This window comes from Hemiscyllium ocellatum, chromosome 47, assembly GCF_020745735.1.
Source record: "Hemiscyllium ocellatum isolate sHemOce1 chromosome 47, sHemOce1.pat.X.cur, whole genome shotgun sequence".
NCBI classification, from domain to species: domain Eukaryota; kingdom Metazoa; phylum Chordata; class Chondrichthyes; order Orectolobiformes; family Hemiscylliidae; genus Hemiscyllium; species Hemiscyllium ocellatum.
In genome coordinates, this window is record NC_083447.1 from 3,300,894 (window position 1) to 3,316,090 (window position 15,197).

The 15,197-nt window shown below is 48.6% G+C and overlaps 1 protein-coding gene across 1 annotated transcript in view; it reads left to right on the forward strand.

The window, feature by feature from the left end:
- xgb (x globin) overlaps positions 1-15,197 on the forward strand; it is a 77,257-nt gene that overhangs the window by 24,246 nt on the left and 37,814 nt on the right. The window contains exons 2-3 of the mRNA XM_060856008.1: positions 9,878-9,985; positions 13,272-13,392. Of these exons, the coding sequence (XP_060711991.1) occupies positions 9,878-9,985; positions 13,272-13,392 (229 nt within the window). The remainder of the gene's footprint in view (positions 1-9,877; positions 9,986-13,271; positions 13,393-15,197) is intronic.

A 15,197-nucleotide genomic window follows, 5' to 3' on the forward strand; every position in this document is an offset into this window, starting at 1 on the left:
TCTGCGTCTGAGAACTTGGATCCCGACACCATCGTGGTTGCATTCCGAGGTTGGAGTTTCCCAGGACAGCTCAGGGCTGGCAAAGGGCCAACACCTTGCTGTCTAAATTTGAAATCGTATTGGAGGACAATATTCTCCCCACCTTCCCCTTGGTGAACGTGAGGAATGCAGATGCTGGAGATCAGAGTTAAGATTAGAGTGGTGCTGGAAAAGCACAGGACCTTGGATGCTGCCTGACCTGCTGTGCTTTTCCAGCACCACTCCAATCCCCACATCCCCCCCTTGCAGAGTGAGTTTAAAGCCCTCCCCTAGGGCACTGGCAAAATACCCCTGTAGGAACTCAGTCCCCCTTCAGGTGGAACCTCGTCCAGTTGGTATTTGCTGGTGAAAGCTTCTTACATTCCTTTGCTGGCATTGTGGGTCATCCCTAACTGCCCCTGAAGGAGCTGATGGTGATCTGGCCCCACTGCAGTGCCATGGTGTGGGGTCAACTTCCCAGTGCTTTGAGATTAAAAGCCCGAAAACAAAAACTGCAGATACTGTAAATCAGAAACAGAAACAGAAACAGGCCATTCGGCCCTTCGAGGCCTGCCCTACCATTCATCCCTATCATCCAGCCCCACAGCCTAATCCTGCCTTCTCCCAATAACCTTTGATCCCATTTGCCCCCTAGTGCTATATCTGGCCACCATTCAATGTTTTCATTGAATCCTAACAGATCCACCCTTACTCTCTGAAGAGTAACCCACCCAGACCCATTCCCCTACACTTCCCTATACTAATGCACCTAACCTGCACACGATGGGGCAATTTTCCATGGCCAATCCACCCTGACCTGCACACCTTTGGACTGTGGGAGGAAACCAGAGCACCCCCACGCAGGCACGGGGAGAATGTGCAAACTCCACACAGACAGTCACCCGAGGCTGGAATTGAACCCGGGTCCCTGGCGCTGTGAGGCAGCAGTGCTAACCACTGAGCCACCGTGCTACCCTTTGGCATCAGTTCCTTCCTGTGGCAATGAATCCCACAGGCTCCCCACTCTAGGGGTGAAGAAATGTTTCCCCATCTCCATCCTAAATGGTCCATCCCGAATCCACAGACTGTGACCCCGGTTCTGGACGCCCCTGCTATCGGGAACGTGCTCCCTGCATCTACCCTGCCTCGTCCTGTTACCTTTCTACCCCTCTATGAAACCAAGAGCATGTGCTAGTATTCCCTTTGTGCATGCTTTCCATTTCCACCTTGTTAATATTTCCCTCGATACCTGGCAATGTTATCATTTCTCCTCTATCAATCGCTGTGTAGTTGCAGGCTATGGCCACTGGATGGTGGCGTGGTGCAAGTTTCAGTGTCTTTGCCCCATGTTGTATTTTAAACATGATTTGGAGATGCTGCTGTTGGACTGGGGTGGACAAAGGTAAAAGTCACACAACACCAGGTTATAGTCCAACAGTTTTATGTGGAAGCACACTAGCTTTCACAACCACTTGATAAAGGAGCGTCGCTCCGAAAGCTAGTGCTTCCACATAAACCTGTTGGACTATAACCTGGTGTGGTGTGATTTTTAACTTTGAATTTTAAACAACTTGCAGACACAGGTTGGTCTGAAATAACGCGGGTTTTGTCAACGTGAATTTGCTGTAAAGGTGGTTGATGAATTGGGGACGCTGTTTCTAAAGAGCAAACTTCCAAAATGTGTGTTGGCTGTAACGTGATTACATCACCCACACTTGGAGTGCTGTTGCTAAAGCACGATTTTTCTGTGACATGGGGTTTACACAAGAGCAGAAACATCGCATTATAAGCAGTACTTACCTGTACTGGCTGTGGGCAATGCCTTCATGAATTTACTGGGATTAAAGAAAAACATGGAACCTTTGTAACTCTTTCCTGATCAGGCCAACACCCCCCCCCCCCCCCCCTCCAGCTGATGCCAGTGGCTAATTATGGGGGGAGTTCATTTCCTGGGAGACCGAGCACCCACAGATGAGAAGGGTCCCTAAACCCAGTGAGGTGCAAATTTGAGAATGAGCCTGGGCACCATGTTGGTGCTCCGAGCCAGCTCCGCACATTGGCTATTTTGACCGACCTGGGGTTACAGGCACAGAAAGGTCACCTCCTCCCACCAGGGAAGCAGGTGGGTTAGACTTAATCAAAACCTCTTTAACTGGGGATTGAGGACGCTAACGGACAGGTTCAGGGCCTTCGTTCACTTGGCCAAAGCCTAGGTTGTAGGGGGCTCCTCTAACCACCTGTCAGACCAAGAGAAGCTCCATCCAGCCCATCGAGTCTGATGTGATTTGATTTGTTATTGTCATGTACCTAGGCACAGTGAAAAGTTCTGTTGTGTGTGCAATACAGGCAGATCAAACCATACCAGGTGCAGTAGGGTAATGTATCAGAGTGAGGAATACAATGTTACAGCTGTAGAGAAAGTGCACAGTGAGTGAGATCAACATTAAATTTAAAATTTGAGATCTCCATCCACCAGAATAACAACAGCGGGGAGGGGGCTGTTCTTGAATCTGTCGGCCCGTGTGTTTGAGCTTTTGTATCTTCTACCTGATGGAAGAGGGTGGGAGAGATTATAACCGGGGTGGGACAGGGTAGTTGATAATGTAGGTTCCTTTCCCGAGACAGTGGGAAGTGTAGACGGAGCCAGTGGACGGGAGGTTGGTTTGTGCGATGGACTGGGCTGTGCTCACAGCTCTCTGTCGTTTCTTACCGTCCTGGGCAGAGCAGCTGCTGTACCAGGCCATGGGGCATCCAGATCAGGTATGTCCCATGGTGCACCTGGATCGGGTACGTCCCATGGTGCATCTGGATCGGGTACGTCCCATGGTGCATCTGGATCTAGTATGTCCCATGGTGCATCTGGATCGGGTACGTCCCATGGTACATCTGGATCGGGTACATCCCATGGTGCATCTGGATCAGGTATGTCCCATGGTGCATCTGGATCGGGTACGTCACATGGTGCATCTGGATCGGGTACGTCCCATGGTGCATCTGGATCTAGTATGTCCCATGGTGCATCTGGATCGGGTACGTCCCATGGTACATCTGGATCGGGTACATCCCATGGTGCATCTGGATCAGGTATGTCCCATGGTGCATCTGGATCGGGTACGTCCCATGGTGCATCCGGATCGGGTACGTCCCATGGTGCATCTGGATCGGGTATGTCCCATGGTGCATCTGGATCAGGTACGTCCCATGGTGCATCTGGTTTGGGTATGTCCCATGGTGCATCTGGATCAGGTACGTCCCATGGTGCATCTGGATCGGGTATGTCCCATGGTGCATCTGATTCAGGTACGTCCCATGGTGCATCTGGATCGGGTACGTCCCATGGTGCATCTGTAAACGTTGGTAACATGCTGAATTTCTTCAGCTTCCTGAGGCATTGCTGAGCATTCTTCACAATCATGCCAACATGGGCGGACTAGGACAGATTGTTGGCGAAGCACAGTCGGTCAGGCAGCGTCTGAGGAACAGATTCTCCTGCTGTTTGGATGCTGCCTGACCGGCTGCGCTTTTCCAGCATCAGACTCTCAGCTCTGATCTCAGCATCTGCAGTCTTCACTTCCTCCAGGATTGTTGGTGAAGGTCACTCCCGGGAACCTGATGCTCCTGACCATCTCCACCCCATTGATACAGATAGGGGCAGGCCCTGCACTCTGCTTCCTGAAGTCAATGACAAGCTCCTTCGTTTTGCTGAGGTTGGGGGAGAGATTGCTGTATTTACGCCAGTCCATCAAACACTGCACCTCCTTCCTGGACCTGGCTCACCCACAGCAGCGGTGTCCTCAGCGAACGTGTAGATGGTGGATGGTGTGTCATAACACATGCACATACACACCCAGACCACACTGGAGAAACTCAGCAGGTCAGGCGGTATCTGTGCGGAGAGACAGAGAGAGAGGAAAAACACTACTATGACATATCTCTGGTGGGTCTTGAACCTGTGCTTTCTGGTTCAGAGGTAGGGACATTGCCACTGCACCACAACAGCCTGTTTATTCAGGGGAATGTGGGCATCACCATCTAGGCAAGCATTGGTAGCCAAAAGGCTGTGGGTCTGGAGTCACATGTAGGCCAGACCACGTAAGGACGGCAGATTTCCCTCCCGAAAGGACATTAGTGAAGCAGATGTTCCCAACAGTTGACCATCAATGGACCCTCAATTCCAGATTTTTACTGGATACAAATTCAAATTAAACTCCCGGCCATGATGGGATACGAATCGGGGCCTCTGGGTGAACAGTCCAATGGCAATGCCGTCAGCTCCCACCCTGATTCCGTGATGGGGCATCGATGGAGGAGAAATTGATGCTGGAACGTGAACCCATGATGTTGTCACAGGATTGGATTGGTCCATCGCTCAGCGGCTTCCTATGGTTGGATGTTTGGGTCTTTACCAGGAGTCGGCAGTCAGGAAATTTCCTGGAGAGCGGAGCAGGTGGGTGGGTGAGGGATGACTGTCCCAGAACCTGAGAAAGCCATGCCCCAAACCAGTCAGGCGGATCCCAGATTGGGAAGCTCCCCTTCCTCTTGCCCTGGGCCATGCACCCTGCAGCTGAGCAGCTGCTCACTGAGGAAGGGACTGAGCAGAGAAGTGCAAAGGTCTGACATGTTTACAGCCCGGAACCGGGCCATTTGACCCATCTGTTCCACGCCAGTATCCGCCCAACCCGCCTTTACCCCCAACCGCCCTCCTCCCCCAAAAAACCCCATCTGCTTCTCCTTCATTCCCCTTCACAAAATCCAAACCCCTCACCCTGCCCCACGGTATCAACTTCCACATTCCCAGCTCCCTCTCTGGGTCATTCCTGATTGCCTTCATTTGGAACCATTACTGAAGCCTTTGACAATCTCGATCTGGCCATTCTCTTTCCCAAGGGGCAGGGAACCATAAACTATTCAGTCTTTTGTTGAAAAGTAGGAACAGGAGGAGGCCATTCGGCCCTTTGATCCTGCTCCGCCCTTCAACATGACCATGGCTGATCATCCAACTCAGTCCCCTGTTTCAACTTGCTTGCCCTATACCTTTTGATCTCTTTAGCCTTGAGACTCTAAACCTCTCCTTGAGAACCTCTAGAGAAACTCAACAGGTTTGGGAGCTTGTGTGGAGAGAAATACGGGGAGGGGGGGTGAATTTTTCGAGTGAGTTTTTCAGATTGGTATCACAGGTCTTCTGAAAGGGTGGAACTGGATCACCTGAAGTGAAGGAACTCCACTGTGCCAAAGGTCCGTCCCTCACCAGCCCCCAGAGGGATTTGTGAGCTGGGATTCAGGGGGCCCCCTAATCCCTGTTTACCTCAGAGTACCTGGTGGTCACCTCTTGTCTACTTGCCTCTAGCCTTCACAGAGAAAACCATCCAACAGCTTCCCAAAATGCAGCTAGTTTTCAAACAGGTTAAACAGGGAGGAAATGCAGTGAGCAGCAGAGGGCCCGAGTTAAACACAAGTTGTTCTGGACCAGACCCATCAAAAATACATAGCCCAGATCCAAACTTTTTCTTACTTTCCCAAGTGCCTGGTATTTTATTCCAGATGCAATTTGATTGGCCAAACTATCAGAGTTAAAGCAAAACGTGATTGATTCAGTTTGATTTGATTTGATTTATTGTCGTCCTGTGTACCTCAGTACAGTGATAAGTTTTGTTTTGTGAGCAGTACAGGCAAACAATGACACGCAGATCACAGGGTGCTGAGACAGAGCAAGGAATTACAGCTGCACAGGGCGTGGGCTAAGCAAGATCAAGGTTATTTGAAGTTAGAGATGTCCATTCAGCCGTCTCGTAATGGCCAGGAAGAAGCTGTTCTTCAACCTGCTGGTGCCTGCGTGTAAACCTCTGTATCTTCTTCCTTCTTGGAAGGGGTTGTAGGAGAGTGTTACTGGGACAGAATGGGTCACCAATGATGTTGAGCTGAAAATGTGTTGCTGGAAAAGCGCAGCAGGTCAGGCAGCATCTAAGGAACAGGAAATTCGACATTTCGGGCATAAGCCCTTCATCAGGATAATCTCCTCTGCACAGAAGCTCTTTTGCCACGATCTTTCTCCTCACCAATGATGTTGGCAGTCTTTCCACGACATGAGAAGTATAGATGGAGTCAGTGGGTGGAAGATTGGCTTCTGTGATGGTTGAAATACAAAAAAAAAGAAAAATTTGGAATAACTAAACTCTATTAGAAAACTTAACAGAATAATAGATTATTTAACTATGAAACAGTAACTGTTCCAAGGTAGTGACATCCCATAAACTCACCCTTGGCAAAGGCACATTCAGGAAAAAAAATAGATTGTCTCACATATAACTCCAGGAGCAGAAAAACCCCAAGAGGAATCTCCAAGAGGGAGAGATGTTCAACAGCTTCCAAACCCCACTGACACCCCAACAACAACCACAAAAAGCTAAAACTAAACATTCTGGCTCTGTGAGAGCTTGGCCACACTCAGTCAGGCTGCTACTATTGTCCCAACATTTTGTTTTGAAACCCAAGGCCTCACAAGTTGTTTATGAGTTTTTAATACACAGAACGGCACCTCTGCCTTAAAACCTCTCTCCAAACAAAACGTGTTATGCATAACATGTACGGGCACTTACTGTCTCATCAAACACGTGTAGGGTACAAATTCCTGTGGCTTGACTTGAAATAAACCACAAAACAAAACTGGTTCATGTGCAGACAGAAAAAAAAATCAGGAGCTGAAATGTTCGGGAGTCAAAGGTTCGCTGGCCTTTAGACAAACACTTGGCTCTCAGCTTCACTCTCAAGAATAATTAGTCTGTGTATAAACTTAGCTGTGTTAATTCGACTGGAACTATATAATCCAGCCTTAAAGACTCATTAATCACAAACTTAACCTCGAGCTAAAGATTGAAAATTATTAATGATGCTTTTGCTGCACAACTCGCAAAGTTAGTGTAGAAATGTAACCTACAGCCCCTACTCTGTCAATCATATCTGATCAGATTAAGCCAGTAATTTTTCACCTGCTTTCTTATGAAGAATCTATTGAACTTTGGGTTCAAAAATAGCCCTGTCATCTGCTTCCAGCCCTTTTACAGTAACAAGGTACCAAAGACTCATTAGTTAGAAGCACTGACATCATTAGCAGAGCCCAGCAGTTCAGGCAGCATCCAACAAGCAGCGAAATCGACGTTTCGGGCAAAAGCCCTTCGTCAGGAATAAAGGCAGTGAGCCTGAAGGGTGGAGAGATAAGCTAGAGGAGGGTGGGGTGGGGAGAGAGTAGCATAGAGTACACTGGGTGAGTGGGGGAGGGGATGAAGGTGATAGGTCAGGGAGGAGAGGGTGGAGTGGATAGGTGGAAAAGGAGCTAGGCAGGTAGGACAAGTCCGGACAAGTCATGGGGACAGTGCTGAGCTGGAAGTTTGGAACTAGGGTGAGGTGGGGGAAGGGGAAATGAGGAAACTGTTGAAGTCCACATTGATGCCCTGGGGTTGAAGTGTTCCGAGGCGGAAGATGAGGCGTTCTTCCTCCAGGCATCAGGTTTCCAGCCTCTGCAGTCATTGTTTTTACCTTATCATTAGCAGAGCTGTGAGAGGATTACAAATGTGTGTCTCAATACAGACAGGTTCTGATGTGAATGGGTGACCTTCTCCTGTTTTCTATGTTTCTATGAAGGGCTGAATCCTCTGCTCCTGTATCTAGGTGAAAGTGAGGACTGCAGATGCTGGAGATCAGAGTCCAGGTTAGAGTGGTGCTGGAAAAGCACATCTCGGATGCTGCCTGACCTGCTGTGCTTTTCCAGCAGCACTCTAATCTCTACTCTTGTATCTATTTTCTTAGCACAGCTCAGAATGTCTGAAATATATTGAGAAAAGAAAACGAGGACTGAATGCATGCAGTTGTTGGCCAAGACTTTTGTTTTGTGGCAATTTAATTTGTACTTGGAAGCATACTGGAAGCTGCAGTTCAACTCTGTAGTTGCCAACCTTAATCAGAGCTTTGCCGAGGCTCTCCCAGTGAAAGAGCAATGTTATTTAAGGACCAGTTCTAACTGGATCCTCATTAATTGAGTCAGATCGACATTTTGTTTTTGAGTTGCACTAAGTTGGCCAGTTTTACACACACCCAGTGGGTAACTTACAATAGAATGTAGGGTTAAGTGATTGAGGGAGTTATGGGGGGAGGGAGGGAAAGAGGAGTTCTGTTGATTTTCCTAAACTTTTCCAGCCTCAGGAAATGATTCATACTCTGCAACAGGAGAAGGGGATTATTTGGTGAGTATTTGTTAAAGTGACTGAACTTTAAGCTTGATTTGGAGATGCTGGTGTTGGACTGGGGTGTACAAAATTAAAAATCACACAACACCAGGTTATAGTCCAACAGGTTTAATTGGAAGCACACTAGCTTTCGGAGCGACGCTCCTTCATCAGGTGGTTGTGGAGAACACAATTGTAAAACACAATTTATAGCAAAAGTTTACAGTGTGATGTAACTGAAATTATACATTGAATAATACCTTGATTGTTTGTTGAGTCTCTCATCTGTTAGAATGACCATGATCGTTTCACTTCTTTCATATGTAAATCACAAAACTTCTTTTAAAAAGTTACATTCTCAGGTTAACTGTAACAATTGGTGTCAGCCCAGGTAATATGTTTGAAGGTGGTAGTCTCCTGTGTTCTCTGTCTAACACCTTCAGACATATTGTCTGACTAACACCAACTGTTACAGTTAACCTGAGAATGTAACTTTTAAAAAAGTTTTGTGACTTACATGTGAAAGAAGTAAAACGATCATGGTCATTCTAACAGATGAGAGACTCAACAAACAATCAAGGTATTTTTCAATGTATAATTTCAGTTACATCACACTGTAAACTTTTGCTATAAATTGTGTCTTACAATTGTGTTCTCCACAACCACCTGATGAAGGAGCATCGCTCCGAAAGCTAGTGCTTCCAATTAAACCTGTTGGATTATAACCTGGTGTTGTGTGATTTTGAACTTTAAGCTGTTCTTTGATGGGCTGGTTATAAAGGTATTTGCCTTCATTGCTCCTCACCTGAGGAAGATGATTGTGATTTCAAATAAACTGTTTGGATTATAATCAGTCGAGAGAGTGGTGCTAGAAAAGCACAGCAGGTCAGGCAGCATCCAAGGAGCAGGAGAGTCGACATTCCGGGCATTAGCCCTTCATCGGGAATATTGTCGACTCTGATCTCCAGCATCTGCAATCCTCACTTTCTCCTCCTGGACTCTAAGCTGGTGTGGCTTCAAATTTTTGTTCAGCGAGGGGATTGAAAGGTTATCGGAGGGTAGGTGGGAGGGAGGATTTGGGTTTCTAGTCAGATCGGCCATGACGGTGGAGCAGGCTGGAGGGGCTGAATGGTCTACTCATGCTGTTATTTCCTCCGAGTAAAAAATGAGGTCTGCAGATGCTGGAGATCACAGCTGCAAATGTGTTGCTGGTCAAAGCACAGCAGGCCAGGCAGCATCTCAGGAATAGAGAATTCGACGTTTCGAGCATAAGCCGATTCCTGATGAAGGGCTTATGCTCGAAACGTTGAATTCTCTATTCCTGAGATGCTGCCTGGCCTGCTGTGCTTTGACCAGCAACACATTTGCAGCTGTTATTTCCTCCGCACATTTCTTTCCCATCTTGGTGGGCTGTTTGGGGGTTTGCAAACTAGGGAGATGCAGCACCCCTGGGGTCGCCTTCGACAATGTTCCTTTTTTTTGAAGAGTACAGACCTGGGCGCAGACAAAGATTAGACCGTACAGTGGGGTCTGGCATCGGACCCTCAGTGTTTGGATACATCCTCTGCCCGTCTGAACTGAGCAATGCCAAGGAAGGTAGTCAGGCCTTCTCTGAAAGCTCTCTCTGACTCCTTTTGCAGGTTGTTTGAAACTCACCCTGAATGTAAAGATGTCTTCTTCCTCTTCCGTGACATTGATGATCTTCAGCAGCTGAAGATGAGCAAGGAGCTACAATCTCACGGACTCCGGTTAGTAATGTTAACATGATGGTGGCAACTAGGCTTGGGGGAGTGGGGGAGGGGCATGGGAGGGGTAATAACCTGCTGCTTGCATTTCCAAGGGGCAGGAATTGGGTGCTAGGGTGGCAGGGGAATGTGTTTACAGACCAGGCCTGACCACCTCAAAACATTTCAAGAAAGGAGCCCAGGCCCTAATTTTTCTTGCTGTTTTAAGCAGGAGTAAAGTGGATAATCCAGGAGTGATGCAGCTCGCCCAATCACTCAGTTTTAAACAAAACAGAGTTTATTTATAAACTACTGACTGAAACACGAACAGAAGAGAACACAATATAGAGTAACATAACCTGTCTGAAAACCCATTCGACTCTATCACAACCTAATGAGACTGTTCTGATACTTCCAACAATCCCCATAAACACCCCCATGGCACAAAAAAGATAAACTCAAACACGGCTTCTCACAGGAGAGAGAGATAATAAAATAATCTTTTTATAGTGACAACAACATCACACCGGGGATGGACTGGGATGGGGAAAGTCTGAAGTCACACAATGCCAGGTTATAGTCAAATGAACCTGTTGGACTCTAACCTGGTGTTGGGTAACTTTGGACTTAGATTGTCATCTATCAGCCATTCTGAATTGGTGGGATTTAAAAAACACCCTTTGGTCTCAGTTACTTCCATTGTCGGTTTCATTGCCTTCAGTGCATTCTCACTGCAGTCATAGTCCAGTCAGTGCTCTGTACCCAGTCAGTGCTCTGTACCCAGTCAGTGCTCTGTACCCAGTCAGCTCTGTACCCAGTGCTGGTTAGGTTAGTAAACATTGTCAGCTCTACTCAGCTGGTAATTTGAGCTAGACATGAAAAAGTAACTCAACCACTTCACTCACACTAGTCTGAGCTGGTATCACATCTCTCTGGGGACAGAGCATAGCTTTCGTTATTAGTCACTCATGGGATGTGGGTGTCACTGGGTTGGTCTAACAGTTATTGTCCCGTCCCTAGTTACCCCCTTGAGAAGGTGGGGATAGGGGGGGGAGCTGCCTTCCAGAACCGCTGCAGTCCATGTGCTGTGGGTTGACCCACAGTGCCCTTAGGGAGGGAATTCCAGGATTCTGACCCAGCCACACTGAAGGAACGGCGATATATTTCCAAGTCAGGATGGAGAGTGGAGGGGAACTTTCAGGGGGTGGTGTTCCCATGTATCTGCTGCCCCTTGTCCTTCTAGATGGAAGTGGCCGTGGGTTTGGAAGGTGCTGCCTGAGGATCTTTGGTGAGTTTCTGCAGGGCATCTTGTAGATGGTACACACTGCTGTTACTGAGCATCGGTGGGGGAGGGAGGGGGTGTTTGTGGATGTGGAGCCAATCAAGTGGGGGCTGCTTTGTCCTGGATGGTGTCAAGCTTCTTGAGTGTTGTTGGAGCTGCCCCCATCCAGGGGCAAGTGAGGAGTATTCCCTCACCCTCCTGACCTTGTAGATGGTGGGACAGGCTTTGGGGGGTCAGGAGGGGAGTTACTCGCTGCAGGATTCCCAGCCTCGGTGCCAAGTCCATGTTGGTCGGCTGACATCATCAGTTACAACATGAACACAGCCTTCTGTTAGTGAGATGACAATTCAGCCAAGGTTTGAGATTCCAGCGAATATGCCCGTTCTCTTTAATGTCTTTGGCTGGAAAGTTAGTTGAGAAAGTTCGATGGCAATGTAGTCAGAGCTCGCCTGGAATGAGTCCTGGCAGGTCGCTGACGTCAGTTTGGAGAGTTAGCTGGCTGGGATATTTCTGCAGGGATTCTCGGAGGATGTTAGCTGGCTAACCACAGTCACCAACAAAAGCAGAAATTGCCGGAAAAAGATCAGCAGAGAGAAATCAGATTTAAGTGACCCTTCCTCAGAATGGGCGTGGGTTTGGAACCACAGTGTGGGATATGGTAAATTAATGTTACTTCTGTAATTCTCAATTATTAGCTAAAAGCAATGGGTACCGGTCTTAGGGAAGAGGAGGATGTAAACAGGGGAGAAACAATGAAATAAGAAAAAAAACATGTAGGAACCAAATTATATAAATATCGAGTATTTGTTGAATTCGGTGTGTGTTTGTCCCTGACTTGTGGACATCACACCCACTTGCAAGTGTGAAATAAAGGGCACTACTGATTCAGATCTTGTCTCGGACTGAAATTATTGCAGTGAGTGAGCTTTGTTATTCACACACAGGGTTGAAGTCACTGAATGTAAATGCATCTCCTTTCTGTGGTGGGACCTAATCCTCTGCTCTCAGAGTCTGATCTTCTGCATTACTAACCCAATGTTACCATCATCGACCTTCAACCTGCCCTGTTTCTGTGACTAACCATCTACAGAATCTCAAACATATTATCCACAGGAAGATAAAATCCAATAGAACTATGGGTCGCTGTAAATCAGAAGCAAAACCAGTGATTGCTGGAAAAGCTCCACAGGGTGGCACAGTGGTTAGCACTGCTGCCTCTCAGTGCCAGGGAGCCAGGTTCAATTCCCGCCTCGGGCAACTGACTGTGTGGAGTTTGCACATTCTCCCCGTGTCTGCGTGGGTTTCCTCCGGGTGATCCGGTTTCCTCCCACAGTCCAAAGATGAGCAAGTCAGGGTGAATTGGCCGTGGGAAATTGCCCATCAGGGATGGGTAAATGTGGAGTAATAAAGTAGGGAAATGGGTCTGGGTGGACAGCTCTTCAGAGGTTCGGTGTGGACTTGTTGGGCCGAATGGTCCGTTTCCACACTGTGGGGATTCTAAGATTCAAGATGTGGCGGCGTGTGTGGAGAGTAATCAGAGCCAACGTTTTGGGTCAGGTGACCCTTCCTTGGCTCCTCTGAAGACAGGTCACTCGACCTGAAACGTTAACTCTGATTTCTCTCCATACGTGCTGCCAGACCTGCTGAGCTTTTCCAGCAATCTCTGTTTTGGTTCTCCATAAGATAACCACTTCTCCAACTTAACTAATCAAACGGGGGCAGCTTTGTCCCTGGATGGTGTTGAGCTTCTTGAGTGTTGTTGGAGCTGCCCCCATCCAGGGGCAAGTGGGGAGTCTTCCCTCACACAAAGCGTGGGACCACGGAAGCAGATATCGAGAGCCTGGATATTGTCGGTGACAGATTTGTGTGAGGTGGGTTGGGATCCCATACTGTGACCTATTAGCTTCTGTGTTCACCCTGGGAGCACTAGTCCCAGAGAGGTGCGTTGTGAGGAGTCAGGAAAGAAACGGGCTGAGATGCAAGGCTGCCATCGTTGTCTCGGTGTAACGGTAGACATGTCTTTTCCAGTGTCATGTCCTTCATCGAGAAGAGTGTGGCCCGACTGGAACAGGAAGACAAATTGGAGCAGCTCGCTTTCGAACTTGGCCGAAGCCATTGCAGATACAATGCTCCCCCGAAGTATTATGAGGTAAGGTTTGTTCAGAGCTGCACTGTGGGCAGCTGTCCACATTGGGCATGGGCTTCCTCCAGGCACAACCGGAGGCAAATTAACCAAACTGTCTTTCATGGAATTGCGGGCACATTACAGAAAGACACCATCCTTCAGCACTGACCCTCCGACAGTGCCCACTCCCTCAGCACTGACCCTCCGACAGTGCCCACTCCCTCAGCACTGACCCTCCGACAGTGTGGCACTCCCTCAGCACTGACCCTCCGACAGTGCGGCACTCCCTCAGCACTGACCCTCCGACAGTGCGGCACTCCCTCAGCACTGACCCTCTCACAGTGCCCACTCCCTCAGCACTGACCCTCCGACAGTGCAGCACTCCCTCAGCACTGACCCTCTAACAGTGCGGCACTCCTTCAGCACTGACCCTCCGACAGTCCCCACTCCCTCAGCACTGACCCTCTGACAGTGCGGCACTCCCTCAGCACTGACCCTCCGACAGTGTGGCACTCCCTCAGCACTGACCCTCTGACAGTGCCCACTCCTTCAGCACTGACCCTCTGACAGTGTGGCACTCTCTCAGCACTGACCCTCTGACAGTGTGGCACTCCCTCAGCACTGACTCTTCGACAGTGCCCACTCCCTCAGCACTGACCCTCTGACAGTGCCCACTCCCTCAGCACTGACCCTCTGACAGTGCGGCACTCCCTCAGCACTGACCCTCTGACAGTGCAGTGCTCCCTCGGCACTGACCCTCTGACAGTGCGGCACTCCCTTGGCACTGACCCTCTGACAGTGCCCACTCCCTCAGCACTGACCCTCTGACTGTGGCACTCTCTCAGCACTGACCCTCTGACAGTGCCCACTCCCTCAGCACTGACCCTCTGACAGTGTGGTGCTCCCTCAGCACTGACCCTTCTAATAGTGAAGGAAGAGTTTGCTATGCTTTCCTGTATTGGTCAGAGAATTGAGTGTCAGGATTGGGAGGTCATGTTGTGACTGCACAGGACATTGCTTCGGCCGCTTTTGGAAAACTGTGTTCAATTCTGGTTTCCCTGCTGTAGCAGAGTGATGTTGTGAAACCTGAAAGGCTTCAGAAATGATTTACCAGGCTGTTACCGGGAATGGAGGGTTTGAGCTATAGGGAGACTCTGAATAGGATGGGACTGTTTTCTCTGGAGCATCGGAGGCTGAGGGGTGGACCTTATAGTGGTTTATAAAATCATGAGGGGCATGGATAGGATAAATAGACAAGGTCTTTTCCCTGGGGTAGGAGAGTCCAGAAGTAGAGGGCATAGGTTTAGGGTGAGAGGGGAAAGATATAAAAGAGACCTAAGGGGCAATGTTTTCATACAGAGGGTGGTGTGTACATGGAATGAGCTGCCAGAGGAAGTGGTGGAGACTGTTATAATTACAGTAGCACCTCGACTTACGAACTTAATCCGTTCCGGGACTGGGTTCGCGAACCGAAAAGTTTGTAAACTGAATCAATTTTTCCCGTTGTCCGGATAGCGTAAGAATGCTTGGGCGGCTGTTCACAGCGCACACGCCAAAGACGAACTGAATGAGATCACGCGGGGCCCGAGAGCTTTTGCGTTCAACAAGCGCGTAGCAAAGCAGAACAATGAAACCACGTGGTCGCACACGGGCTTTTTGCGTTTGTACCTTTGTTCGTACCTTGAATTTCGTACGTACGTTGAAGCAAAGTTTTACGTACAATCCTGTTCATAAACCGATTTGTTGGTGAATGGGGTCATTTGTATGTCGAGAGGCTAATGGAAACATTTAAAAGGCATCTGGATGGGTATATGAATAGGATGGGTTTA